The sequence below is a fragment of the Notamacropus eugenii genome, chromosome 5 (genome assembly GCF_028372415.1).
Source record: "Notamacropus eugenii isolate mMacEug1 chromosome 5, mMacEug1.pri_v2, whole genome shotgun sequence".
NCBI classification, from domain to species: domain Eukaryota; kingdom Metazoa; phylum Chordata; class Mammalia; order Diprotodontia; family Macropodidae; genus Notamacropus; species Notamacropus eugenii.
This window is the reverse complement of record NC_092876.1, coordinates 25698952-25712372: the sequence shown is the minus strand read 5'-3', so window position 1 is coordinate 25712372 and position 13421 is coordinate 25698952. Positions and strand designations below refer to the sequence as shown.

The following is a 13421-nucleotide window of genomic DNA, read 5'->3' as shown; positions in this document are numbered from 1 at the left end:
CTGTGAGCTCCTCCTCCCTGGGAGGCTTAGCCCAGTCAGAGGTGCAGAGCGGCCCCTCTTCTCTTCCTCCATCACCTGCTCTTGGGCTCTCTTCCTGTCTCTCCTGCTCATTCTTGTTTTCCTAGTCTCCAGGCACCATCTCAACCCAGTTCCTCCTTGTCTCTGTCTCTCTGTCCCTTGTTCGCTGTGGAGCTCAGATCTGCCCAGCATGTGTCTGCCACCCCCTGCCCCTCCCTTCCTCTGGCATGGGACCTGCTGGCTCTCATTCTCTGTCTGTCTATGTCGGTGCCCATTCACCTGCCTGGGTGTCTGTCTCTCTCCCTGTCTGCCTGTCTACCCTTCGTGCCTCTCCGTGTCTCCCTCCTACTCTGTCTGCTGGTCTCTCTGCCTGTTTGCCTCTATCCCTGTTTGTCTCTCCCACCATACTCTTCAGTCGTTCTCTTGTCTTCCCTTCTTCCTGCCTGCCTATCTCTTCCTTTCCTCTCTGACTCCCTCATCTTTCTTTCTCTGTGCCCCTCTCATCTCTCTTGCTCAGTGTCCTCTCATCTCCCTCCTGTTTTTCTCATCTGTCTATCTATCTCCCTTTCTCCGCCCCCCCCTTTCATCTTTCTGTGGGCCGCTAGGTGGTGCCACAGGGCACAGAGTGCCTGGCCTGGAGTCAGGAAAAGTCATCTTCAAGAGTTCAAATCTGGCCTCAGACCCTTACAAGCTGTGTGATCCTAGTCAAGTTACTTAACATTGTTTACCTCAGTTTTCTCATTTGTAAAATGAGCTGGGGAAGGAAACGGCAAACCACTCCAGCATCTCTGCCAAGAAAACCCCGAATGTGGACACAGAGAGTCAGACACAACTGAAAAAACACCCTTCATGCCTTTCTCTGCCCATCATCTGTCTTCTCTCTCTATGGAGGTCTCTCTCATCTGTTTTCCTCCTCTCTGTCACCCTCTATGTCTGCTGCTCTCTCCCTTTCTCTCTCTGTTTCTCTTCTCTGCTTGTCTTCCTCTGTCCTCTTATCTCTCCCCTCCCCTTTCATTCTCTCTCACCCTAGTCTCTTCTTGTCTCCTCTTTTTTCTTCTCTATCTCTCTGTTGGCCTCTGTGTCTCTTTGTTTTTATATTCAATTCATTTTAATTAAGCAAACATTTATTAAGTTCTTATTACATGTAAGGCCCTATGCTGGACTCTTGGGAAAAGAAAGAATGAAAGAAAGAAAGAAGGAAAGAAAGAGGGAAGGAAAGAAGGAAGGAAGGAAGAAAAGAAAAGAGAAGGAGGGAGGGAAGGAAGAAAGGAAGAGAAGGAGGGAGGGAAGAAGGAAGGGAGGAAGGAGACACAGAAGGAGATGTTTCCTTGCCCTTTAGGAACTTACATCCTAGTATTATTATTTACCCACAAATAATAATAGTGAACCTAAAGACAAAGACACAAAAATGTTCTAAAATATATTTAAGCTGGTGAAGTCACGTGGTAGGGAGAGGTTCAGGAGGGCTCCACAAAGGAGGCGGCACCCTTCTCTTGAGAGTCCTGAGAGAAGAGAAGACTTCTGAGAGGCCCAAGTGCAGAGACAGGACATGGCAGGCATTCAGGCTAGCCTGTATAAATGTGTCATTGTGGGAGATGAGAAGAATGAGTAGGGTCTGTTTGACTGAAGGTAGACTACATGGAAGGGAGAAATGTGTGAAAAGGGAGGGTGCAGCCAGATCTGGAAGAGCGTTCAGCTTCTCAGCAGATCCTAGATGGAATGGGAAGCCCCAAAGTTCTTTGACCAAGGCAGTTGATTCAGTCACCTCCACTCTTTAGATAATTGACTGCTATGCAAAGGATGGATTGGTGAGAGAAGAGATCGTAGATAGACAGACTAATTCAAAAGCAATTAAAATCATCTGGGCAAGAGACAGTGAGGTCCTAAGTTAAACTGTGTGAGTTTGGTGAAAGGAAAGAGGGTGCGGATAGGATTAACAAGACTTGGCAACAGACGGGAGGGAGAAGGAAGAGTCAGGATGACCCTGAGATTTGGGATCTGACTCACTTTCTGTTGGCCCTCTGCCTCAGCCTCTATTTCCCCGTGTGACTGTATTTCTCTTTGTTGGTCTCTGGGTAGCTGGCTCACTATCTTGTCTGTTCTTTCTCTGTCTTTGGATCTCTGTCTGTTTATCTCATTCCTTATGTCAGGTCTCCCTCCTCCTTCCATCCCTCCCCATCTCTGCAGATAATCTTCGGCTCAGTGATTTCTCACACTAGTGGTGTGGATGGGAAGGTCCCCTCCAAGTCTGGAGAACGTGGATTCATCTCCTGTCTCTGACACATACTGACTGTGTTACCTTGGACAACGACACAGTGCCCTCCCCTCCACATTGCAGAAAAGGTATCCTTGGTATCCAGAAAAGATGCCTTGGTAAAGAGCATGCCCTAGGACAGTGATCCCTTAGCTGACTCCCTTACAGCTGAGGGGAATATGGGATCAGTTTGCCCAGGACTCTGGTCACAAAAGCCCATTTCTTCTGGGCTAGGTAAGGGAGGAGGTCATCTATGGCTCCATATGGTATACTCCCACACTCTCTAGATGAACTTCTGGAATGTGGAGCATCTCCATCTGCATACTTCCTCCTTTCACCATCCTTCATCACCTGTGAGCTTATACTTGGTCTGCCTCAGGGAGGTCTATATGCCCTGGAGATGTTGGGACCAAAGATCAGACCCGAGAACCCTCAGAAATCACTAAGTCCAAAGTTCATTTTACAGGAGGTGGGAACTGAGAGCTAAACAGGAGATGGTACCAGAGAGATGAGCATCTTGGTTTTAGGAGAGAAATAAGGCATGGGGTGAGGTGGAGTGGGACAGGAGCTGCTTAAGCATGTTTGAAGGGCATCAGGAAGTTCTGGTCCCTGAGTAGCGCAGAGATCCATCTCTTCTCTATCTCTGAGGGCCTCTTCTGCCCCCTCCCATAGGTACTTCCTGTTTCTTCCCCACCCCCACTTCCAAGGGAGGGGTAGAGCAGCAGGTGCTGGAGTGGGGGATGGGGCTTGTTTACTCCCCAGCTTGGGGAGACAGTGACAGCTGGGGAGGAACACTGGAGACCTGCCCAGCTGGGTGAGTTTCCAAAGAACTGAGGATTCAGGTCCTAAGAAAAGAGACAGACGTGAAGCTCAGACACCTGGGCTGCTGGGTGAGGAGGGTGTGGTGGCTAGGCAGTGAGGATGTCCAGGGCTAGAGGATGGGGGTGCTCAGACCTCTAAGGTGGGGATGGCTAGGTTTCAGAACCCCTGGATCTCCATGGCATGGTGTTTTACACACAGACCATCAGTCCATCCCGCCCAATGGAGAATGGAACCCTTTCCTTCCCCATGGGCCACAGATTTATTATCATTAGTAGCTATAACAAAACTTAGGGGGAGGGATCCTGCTTCAAGCACCTCCTGCATTATAGGGAAAGAGTTATAGGGGAGAAAGTTAAAAGGGATCAGGAGTCAAGGCATGAGGGGGATAGAGAAGGGGGCATATCATGGGAGAGAGGAAAACATGTCAAACGTGGAAACAGAACATGAAATATCAGAGCTGGGAGGGATCTTGGAACAGGGAATATCAGAGCTGGGAGGGGCCTTGGAACAGGGGATGTCAGGGCTGGGAGGGGCCTTAGATACCATCTAGTCAAACTGACTCCTGAGGAAACTGAGAGTGGGACAGTCAGAAAGACCTGAAGGGGGCAGTTTAAGGGAGGGAGGCTGCTTTGAGCAGGGCCAGGAAGGGCCATCATGGCTTCTCTAGCTGGACATCTCCCACCCTGAGGGTAGTGGCATCCTGGTAGGTCCCCTGCAGACCCCGGGAGATGTCCTCATACATGGCGCAGTCATCGAGGTTAAGACCCTAGAAGAAAGTGGAGGAGGCTGCAGGTTAGCCTTGGTGGATGGAGGTGGGAGATGTCTCCTGGGACCCTCCCTCCACCTTGGGTCAAGGGAGTCTAATCCCAGCTCCCTCCCTAGTCTCTCCACCCCTAAAAGGGCCTTACCTCATATAGGTTCTCATCATCATAATAGTCCAAGTGATCCACAGCATATCTCTCATTCTGCCAACGCTTCTAAAGTGGAGAAAAATGTGGGAGTGGGGAGAGATCGCCCAGAGAGGTGGAGAGGGAGAGAGATTGTCCAAAGAAGTAGATAGGTGCCAGATCAGAGGTGGGGAACCTGCAGCCTCGAGGCCACATGTGGTTCTCTAGGTCCTCAAGTGCGGCCCTTTGACTGAATCCAAGTTTTCCAGAACAAATCTTTTTATTAAGGGCATTTGTTAAGGGCATTTATTAAGGCCACAGCTTCTCCACCCTTGGCCCAGACCTATGGTCACAGGGCTGTGGGATTTAAAAACTGGAAGAGACCATGGGATTCAGCGGACCTCGCCCCCTCTTTTTCCAGAAGAAGAAGCTGGGGCCAAGAGAGGTACCCTGCCCAAAGGCAAACATCAGATCTGGGATCTAAAGCCAGGGCCTCTGCCTGAACATCCAATGCTGTCTCCAGGAAACAGCAGCTGCTTTCCCATACACTCTGCCTCCAGGAAGCTTCCTCTCTCTCTCTCTCTCTCTCACACACACACACACACACACACACACTCATATACTACATCACAATCACAGTTACACACAAGCACACAGTACACATACCACACACTCATAAACATACCACAGACACACACACTCACACACACACACACACTCAGACACATACATACACTCATACCACATCACAATCACACACACACACAAGCACACACCACACACACACACTCATACATCACACACCACACTCATACACACCACACCCACTCACACCCAGACATACACAAGCACACATCACACATACCACACACACATAAACATATGCAAACACATCACACTTACACACACATACACAAACACACACTCATACATCACACACCACACTCATACACACCACACACACATACACATCACTCTTACACAAACACACATCACACATGCCACACACATGCCACACATGTAAACATATCACACACACCACACTCATACACACCACACACATCCACACACACAAACACATCACACTTACACACACACATCACACTTACACACACATACACAAACACACATCACACATACCACACACATAAACACACGCAAACACATCACACACACACCACACTCATACACACCACACACATCCACACACACAAACACATCACACTTACACACACATCACACTTACACACACATACACAAACACACATCACACATACCACACACATAAACACACGCAAACACATCACACACACATACACAAACACACACTCATACATCACACACACACTCATACACAAACACACACTCATACATCACACATACCACACTCATACACACTACACACACTCACACACATAAACACACATAAACACATCACACTCACACACACATACACACTCATATATCACACACACCACACACATAAACATACACAAACACATCACACTTACACACACACTCACATACACACACTCATACATCACACATACCACACACATAAACATACACAAACACATCACACTCACACACACACACACAAACACACACTACCCATCCTAAGGTGACCTGTGCCCTCCCTTTTTTCCCATTCATCTCTGCTAACTAGATTCAACCTTTCTAACTCCCAGAAATGGGTACAGAGGGGCACTTAGGCAGTGGGCCCAAAGAAGGGCAGGGGGAATGGAGTCCATCAGGGCATGACCAAAGGTCCCATGGGGAAAGAAAGAGTAGTGGTGAGAGACCTGGATGGAAAGGGGAAGGGAGGGGAGCCCAGGGCATCAGAAGGGCTTAGGCCCAAGGGCCATGAGAGCCTGGGGACCCCAAAGCAGCCTTACCCTAAAGAGCAGCAGTGTGCCAGGGACGACTGCACAGAAGAGCAGGATGATTCCCTCTGCGGTGATAATTCTGTTTTTTGTGCCTTCGCCCATGTCCAAGAAGGGTCTGGGTATTGGCTCTAGGAGAGGGAGGATGGGAGGGGAGAGATCACTGAGGGTGACAGCCCCACCTGCACCAACCAGCACCAAAATGCCCAGGGTCACCTGCCCAGGCCGAGTGCCAGCTCCGGCTGCTTGTGTCTTCCAAGGCAGTAGCCAGTGAGGCAAGGAGGGAGGCAGGAAGTTAAAGGGTCAGACGTATCCCAGCTCCCCCTAACCTTTTAGGGTCTGTGCATTGTTTTCTTCACAGGAGAGGGAGAAAGGGTGGCAGTGAGGCCCAGACTTGGTCCTGGCTCTGCCTCCTATCAGGTGGCTCAGTGGATAGAGCTCTGGGCCTGGAATCTCATCTTCCTGAGTTCAAATCTGACCTCAGACACTGACTAGTTGGGTGACCTGGGCAAGTCACTTCACCCTGTTTGCCTCAGTTTCCTCACTTACCAAATGGGGATACTGATAGTCTCATTGCTAAGGATCACAAATTCAGAGCTAAGAGACCCATGAGATCATGGAGTGCAATTCCTCTGTATCACAGATGAAGAAACTGAGAGGCCCAAAGAATTCAAGTGACCTACCCAAGGTCACTCGGGAAATAAGTAGGACATTCAGGACTCAAAGGAGAGTCCTCAGACTCCAAAGTCTGGGGGAGGAGGGGTCTTCCATTTGCATCATCTAGTGGGTTATTGTGAGGAAAGAATTATGAAGAGCCAAGAGATTATTCAGATGGACAGACCTCACTGGCCCTGTTTTACAGAAGGAGAAGCTGAGAATTGCCGGGAAAGGTAAGTGGCAGAGTGAGATTGCCTCTGAAACCTCAGTCAGGAAGGAAATCTGCAGCCTTTTGCCGTGGCCTCATCTTCCTTGGGAGAGGACAGGCTGAGGAATTAAGACAACTGTGTTCATGAGAGGTACGGATCCGGGAGAGGATGGTCATGGCAGTTAAAAAATAGTAACTCACTTATAGAGAGTATCGGGGCTTGCAAATCACCTTCTACCAATCAATTCCTCAAAACTTCTGGCTGTCTGGGGGGACTGGAATCCATGAGCCCCTGGAGGAGGTGGGGGAGGTGCACTGGGAGACCCAGAGGTGAAGTCTGGGAAGGAATGAACTCACCACGAACCCTGAGGTAGGTGCCACAGGACTCTGAGGCTTGATCATTCTCGACAGAAACTTGACATAGGTACATGCCTCCGTCGCTCTTGTTTGCTGCCAAGATGACCAGTGTCCCATTGGGATGAATGAATTTCTCCACCTTTTTCCTGGGCCATGTGAAGCTATCCATGTTGACTCGCCACCAAGTCACGTTGGCATCGGAGCTCCCATCGTGTTCGCAGTGCAGCAGGGCCGTGCCCCCCACAGGCACAGTCACGGAGGGCTGGCCAGGCTCCACTCTCAGACCCCAGGTGAGGAAGCCTAGGGGCAGGGGCAGAGTGAAGGAAGAGCCCAATCAGAATCAGCCTCCTAACTTGCTGCCTGTGGAGTGAGCTCCAACCTGGGAGCCAAAGTTCACAGAATTCGGAGCCTCTTTCCTTCTCTGCCTCTTACTTTCCTACTTGGAAAGAGGAGATTCATTTCAATTTCTGAACTCAAGCTCTCCCTGTTCTGGCCTTCTATAGTATGTCCAAAGGGCTCCCCCAGCCCTGACATCCCCTGTTCTAAGGGCCCTCCCAGGCCTGACATTCCATCTTCTCAAGGTCTTACCAGCTCTGACTTTCTTTTCCTTTGGCATCTCCCAGCCCTGGCTGGTATACAGACAATTAGAGCCAGAGTTGAGAGACTTTTTAATCCAACCCTTGTGAGTTTAATGATGAGAACAGGCCCAGAGAGGAAAGGGGGCTTGCTCAGATGGAACTTCAAATCATTGGCCCGTGGAGGAAGGGCCCATACCAGCTATTAGCCCAACCCCCTCCAAGGCCCTCGGATTCACAGGAGGAGAGAATGAGGCCCCAGAGGACCAGGTTTTTCCCCAATACCACAAGAACAAGGCAGGGGACTGAGGAAGATCTAAATAAACATGAATTAAGTGCATGCACAAGGCTCCCAGGTCATTTGACATGGTACTTTCTACTATATCTCAGTGAGACAAGGAATTTTAAAAGTTGGGGTACCCCCCCCCAATTCTCCTTCCTCAAACCCACTATAGATTGGGGGATGGGGAGGGAGAGATTACTTTCATTTCTTCATTTGGACCTGGGTAAATATAGATGGGTGATCGTGGGCAGATGTGGGCCTGACATATCAAAGGGGCATCTTGTTCTCTGTTCCATTGCTCTCTCTGGCTTCCCCAAACCCTTTGGACCACCTTTCCCTCTCCTCAATTTCTTACTATCCCCAGAACTCAACCTGTTTTCCATGTTCCTGCTGAAGGGTTTAATGGAGGCCCAGGTAGAAGGGGCCGAGACCTGAGCTGGGTGTCAAGAGATGGGAGATCCAATCCTTTGTCACTCACTCAACATGGGACCTTAGGTGAGTGCCTTGCCTCAGTTTTCTTGTCCCTAAGATGAAAGGGATGGTCTTCGTGGTCTCTCTGTGGTTTTGTGGTTTGATGTTTGACCTTGGACCTCCTCTAGATCTCCATTTCTCCCTCTATAAAGTAACAGCTGTCTTGATATTCCATGAGTCCTGCTCTCAAAAGGCCCCACGTCTGGACATAACTAGACACCCAGTCCTTCCCCAGGGATGTCACTGGTTGCTCCCTGTGCCAACCTCACCCGCAAACCCTGTCTTTATCTCAGAACTTCCCCAACCCCTAATCCCCTTTCACCTTGATTCAAACACTTACCAGGGTTCAGAACAGAGATGAGGAGCAGGACCAAGGGCGGAATGAGGCTGGACATCATCCCCAAAGGGTCCCCAACTAGCTGAGATCGTGCTGTGGAAAAAGGAGAGCTGTCTTTGCCTGTCAGGGCGTGGCTTCCTGCTGCACCTGGATAGGAGATGAGCTCCACTGCTCCCCCAATGCCAGCCCCCCCAGGGCCAGAGACAGAGAACAGAGCTGGGTAGACCTTTGGGACAGAGTATGTTGGAGCTGGGAGGGTCCTCAGGCAAGCAAAGCCAGAGGGCTTATCAAGTGTTTTACTCTGGACCGAGTGCTGGCAATATGGACATGAAAACAGACAGTTCTTATCTTCAAGGAGATGCCATTCTAAAAGGCTCCCGAAGATGGGGCAAGGAAGGCTAGGGAAATCTAAGGGCAGTGAGGTTAATGAGGCCAGTGCCCACAATGGAGACCCCCAGATGGAGCTCACCCATGGGAGAACAGGATGGGGGACAGTAAGGGATGTATGCATCACATGAAGAGGGCCCTCAGGCCCTGAGGATAAACTTTCAAATGCCTGCTGCCTGCCTCTAGGCAGGATAGATTTTCCCCTTTCCACAGGAACTGATTATTAAAGGAACAGGATTCTAAGAGACTGTGGACCCTGGGCATCACTTTCCCTGTGCTCTGGGCTAGAAGAGCCTCCATTTGGAGGCTTGGGCTTGGGCTCATATAGTGAGCTCTATCATGCCCACAAAGTCTTTTAAAAGTAGAGTATTGTAATTGTCAGGGAGAAATCCTGGCTCTGCCAGGTGTGACCTTGGGTGTCATCTCCCATCCTGGGTCTTTGCTTCCTTTGCTATAAAATCAAGAGACTTAACTGGATGAGGACCTTGTTGTGTGCCATGAAACCTTTGCTGACCAAGCTTGGCCACAGCTAGGCAGCTGGGTGACTGCTATTGCTCCATCTATAAGGAGCACTTCCCCCTGTGTCAAGATGAAACCAGTCTCTAGCACTTCCACCCATGGCAGCTAGTTCAGCCCTTGGGGGCCAAGCTGAACAAGGCCACCAGATCTAGAATCCCAGATTTCCTCTCTGGGCATATCTTCCATGTCTCTGTATCTCTCTCTTTCTCTGTCTCTCTGTTTCTCTCTGTCTCTCTCTCTTTCCCCCTCCCCCATGTCTCTCCACCTCCCGACCCTCCCTCCTCACCTAGTCTCCATCCTGACTGTGATGTCCAGTCTCTCAATCCCTCCCTCTACTCCTTGGTCATCACCCCTGCTCTGGATATCTTTCCTCACTTCCCCATCTTAACCTTTGGGTCTTCATGAATCCCTTACCCCTTGCCATGGTCATTCATGTCTTGCCAATTCCCCTCTCTCAATCTATGGTTACCCCAACATCCAAGTTTCCTTTAAAACTCAGCTTGAATGTCACCTTCTACATGAAACCTTTCCTGACTTCCCCCTTCCCCCTGCTAGTGCCTGTATCCTACCAAAAGTGCCTTGCATTTATTATAATTAAGAATAAGAATAAAATGATACAATTATAAAGTGCTTAGCACAGTATTCGACACATAGTAGGCACTATAATGTTATTGTTTAGTTGTTTAATCAGACCTGAGTTCAAATCTCACCTCAGACACTTGACACTCCCTAACTGTATGACCTTGGGCAAGTCACTTAACCCCAATTGCCTCATCTTGGGTCATCTCCAGTCATCCTGATAAATATCCAGTCACTGGATTCAGATGGCTCTGGAGGAGAAGTGAGGCTGGTGACCTGTATAGCCACCCTCACACAAAACAAAGTCAAGTGCAAGTCATGTCATCACTTCTCTGATGGCATGGTCTTCTTTGGCAACTAAGGATGAACACACACTCACAATTGTGTTCCCACTCTTCCTGACCCCATTTGGGGTCTTCTTGGCAGAGATACTGGAGGGATTGACCATTTCCTTCTCTGGTTCATTTTACAGATGGGGAAACTGAGGTTCAGAAACTTGCCTTAGCTTACCCAGCTGATGTCAAGATTGAACTCCCAGTCCTACATGATATACTGTTGCCTCTCAGATTGACCCTGGAGGGAGTCGCCGCTGTTATGCAGCCTGAGTTGGCTACTATGTTATGTTCTCCAATATCAACTGGGTCCTCCCTACTACACGGCAATCCTTCAACGCTCACTGTATACTCTCATTCTTTTCGGATGTCCCTCCTTTCCCCCCCAGACCCAGAATGCTCTCCTTCCTCTGCTCTGCCTACTGACTTCCCTAGCTTCCTTTAAGTCCCAATTACAATCCTATCATCTACGGGAAGACTTTCCCCAATCTCTATTCATTCTTGAATCTTCCCTCCGTTAATTATTTCCTATTTATTCTGTGTGTAGTTTGTTAGTATATGTTTATTCACCGTTTATTGTCTCCTCCACTAGGTTGTGAGTTCCCTGAGGACAGTGACTATCTTCTGCCTCTTATTGTATTCCCAGAGTTTAGCACAAATGCCAGCACATAGTAGGGACTCATTGATTGATTTTATCCAATGTTTAAATTCAGAATCAAAAGAAAGAAAACCGCTTCCCTTAACCCAGTCAGCCCCTAAAGTTATCCTCCTCTATCTTTTCTCTACTTAACTCTAGAAAGGGTCATTTCCACTCACTTCATCCATTTCCTCACTTCCCACTTCTCAATCCCAAGCAATCTGATTTCTATCCCCACTATTCAATGGGAAAAGTCCTCTCCCAGATTACAAATGGTCTTCATTACCTGACACCAATGGCCTTTGGTTAGTCCTCATTCTGACTTCTTTGAAACGCAGGTTACGGATGTCCATCCTTCTCCTCCTGGGCACTCATCTTTCTTGGTTTCCATGACATCGCTCTCTCTTGTCTGGATGAGCTTTCTCAGTCTCCTCATCATCCTTCTCTCACTAAGTGTCAGCATCCTTCAAGGCTCCATCCTGGGCTCTCTTCGCTTTTCTCCACATTCTCATTTGGCAATCTCTTCAATTCCCACAGATAGAACTATTTCTATGCTGATTCCTTCCATATTTAGAAATCTAATCCCATATCATCAACTGTCTCCTGGACGTCTCAACCTGGATGTTCTGTAGGCGTCTCCGACTCAACATCCCCAAACCAGCCTATTTCTCTGGAAGGCGCTAGATTTGGGTTCCCAATTTGGAGTCATGATCAGTTCTTCATTTTACATTCTGTTCCTTATCTAGTCAGCTGCCAAGTCTTAACAACTCTTCTATCCAGCTCCTTCTCACACAGAAGTGTGCTAGTAAATATTTAACCACCAAGTTTGTGGTTCTCCATAAGATACCCTTTTAAGTCTAATATGCATTATTAACATTTTCCTCCATTGCTTTAAGTCTAGAAATCAACAAAATAGTAAACCAAGCCCTGACTTATAGACATTTTCTTTTTTCTTTTCCTTTCCTTTCTTTTCCTTCCTCCTTCCCTCTCTTCTTCCTTCCTTCCTTCCTTCCTTCCTTCCTTCCTTCCTTCCTTCCTTCCTTCCTTCCTTCCTTCCTTCCTTCCTTCCTTCCTTCCTTCCTTCCTTCCTTCCTTCCTTCCTTTTGCCAATATCCAAGGTATAAATACCACACTGAAAATTTAATAATTGGCTCTCTTCAGCCCCTTGTAACTTTTTAGACCCTTGCAATTACCCCCTAATTGGTGCTTCTGTGTCCACTCCCTTCTCAATCCATCCTCCTCAAAGCTGCCAAACTGACATTGCAAAGAGGAAGATGGGACCATGTCACCTACCCTCCCAAAAATATTAAATGACTTCTAGGATAAAATAGAAACCTTTCAGCTAGGCATTCTGAGCCTTCCACATTATGATTCCTCCCTAGTTTTCCAGTCTCATTTCATATTTCACCTCTCTATCCAGTTGCACTGGGCTGTTTCCATCTCTTACATCAATGACTTTGCTTAGGTGGTAGCCCCTGCCTGGAATGCCCTCCCTCCTCACCTCCAGCTCTTAGAATCCTTAGCCCTCTCAAAGTCCAGCTCAGGTGCTACCTGCTCTAAGAGGCTTTTTCTGATCCCCTCCCCCATTGTTAGCACTCTCGCCTTCTTGAATTTACTTTGCATTACTTGGTATGCAAATATCAGTGTATATTTTGAATCTTCCTCAGGAGAATGTAAGCTCCCTGAAGTCAGTCTGTTGAGCTTCTAGCATGGTGCTAGAACTCAATGTTTGCTGAAATGAATTGAGTATGTCCCAGGAATGGAAAAAAGCTAATATGAATCCACAGAGGTGAGAGGCAGAATATCCAGCGCAGAGAACCCCCTGTATTGGAGGTTTGACTAGAGTACAGAATTCATGGAAAACAGTAGGACGCCATCATTGTGGGAAGGCAGGCTGAAGCCAGGTTGTGGCAGATTTTAAATGCCAGGCTGAGAGATCTGAGTTTTCTCCTCAAGGAAACAGGGAACCTTTGAAAGGTTTTTGAGCAAGTGATGAAGACAATTGGATGTGTGTTGCGGACAATCTCATTGGCTGGTCAGTCAGTCAATTAACATTTAATAAATAATTACTATGACAGGCAGTATGCTAAGTGCTAGGGTTACAAAAAGGGGCAAAAGACAGTCCCTGGCTTAAAGGGGCAGGGAGGAGGGTAGGGGAAGGAAGAAGGGAGGGAGGGAAGGAGAGAGACAGAGAAGGAGAGACAGAGAGAGAGAA

At 48.3% G+C, this 13421-nt stretch overlaps 1 protein-coding gene across 1 annotated transcript; it reads right to left on the bottom strand.

Moving 5' to 3' along the window:
- Nucleotides 1-3295: 3295 nt before the first annotated feature.
- CD79A (CD79a molecule) lies at nt 3296-8875 on the bottom strand. The gene is made up of 5 exons (XM_072607873.1): nt 8756-8875; nt 7087-7386; nt 5877-5995; nt 4003-4071; nt 3296-3860 (listed from the first exon to the last, which is right to left on the bottom strand). The coding sequence occupies exons 1-5, from the start codon at nt 8811-8813 to the stop codon at nt 3747-3749; spliced, it is 660 nt and encodes a 219-aa protein (XP_072463974.1). The 5' UTR covers nt 8814-8875; the 3' UTR covers nt 3296-3746.
- Between the last annotated feature and the right edge of the window lie 4546 nt (nt 8876-13421).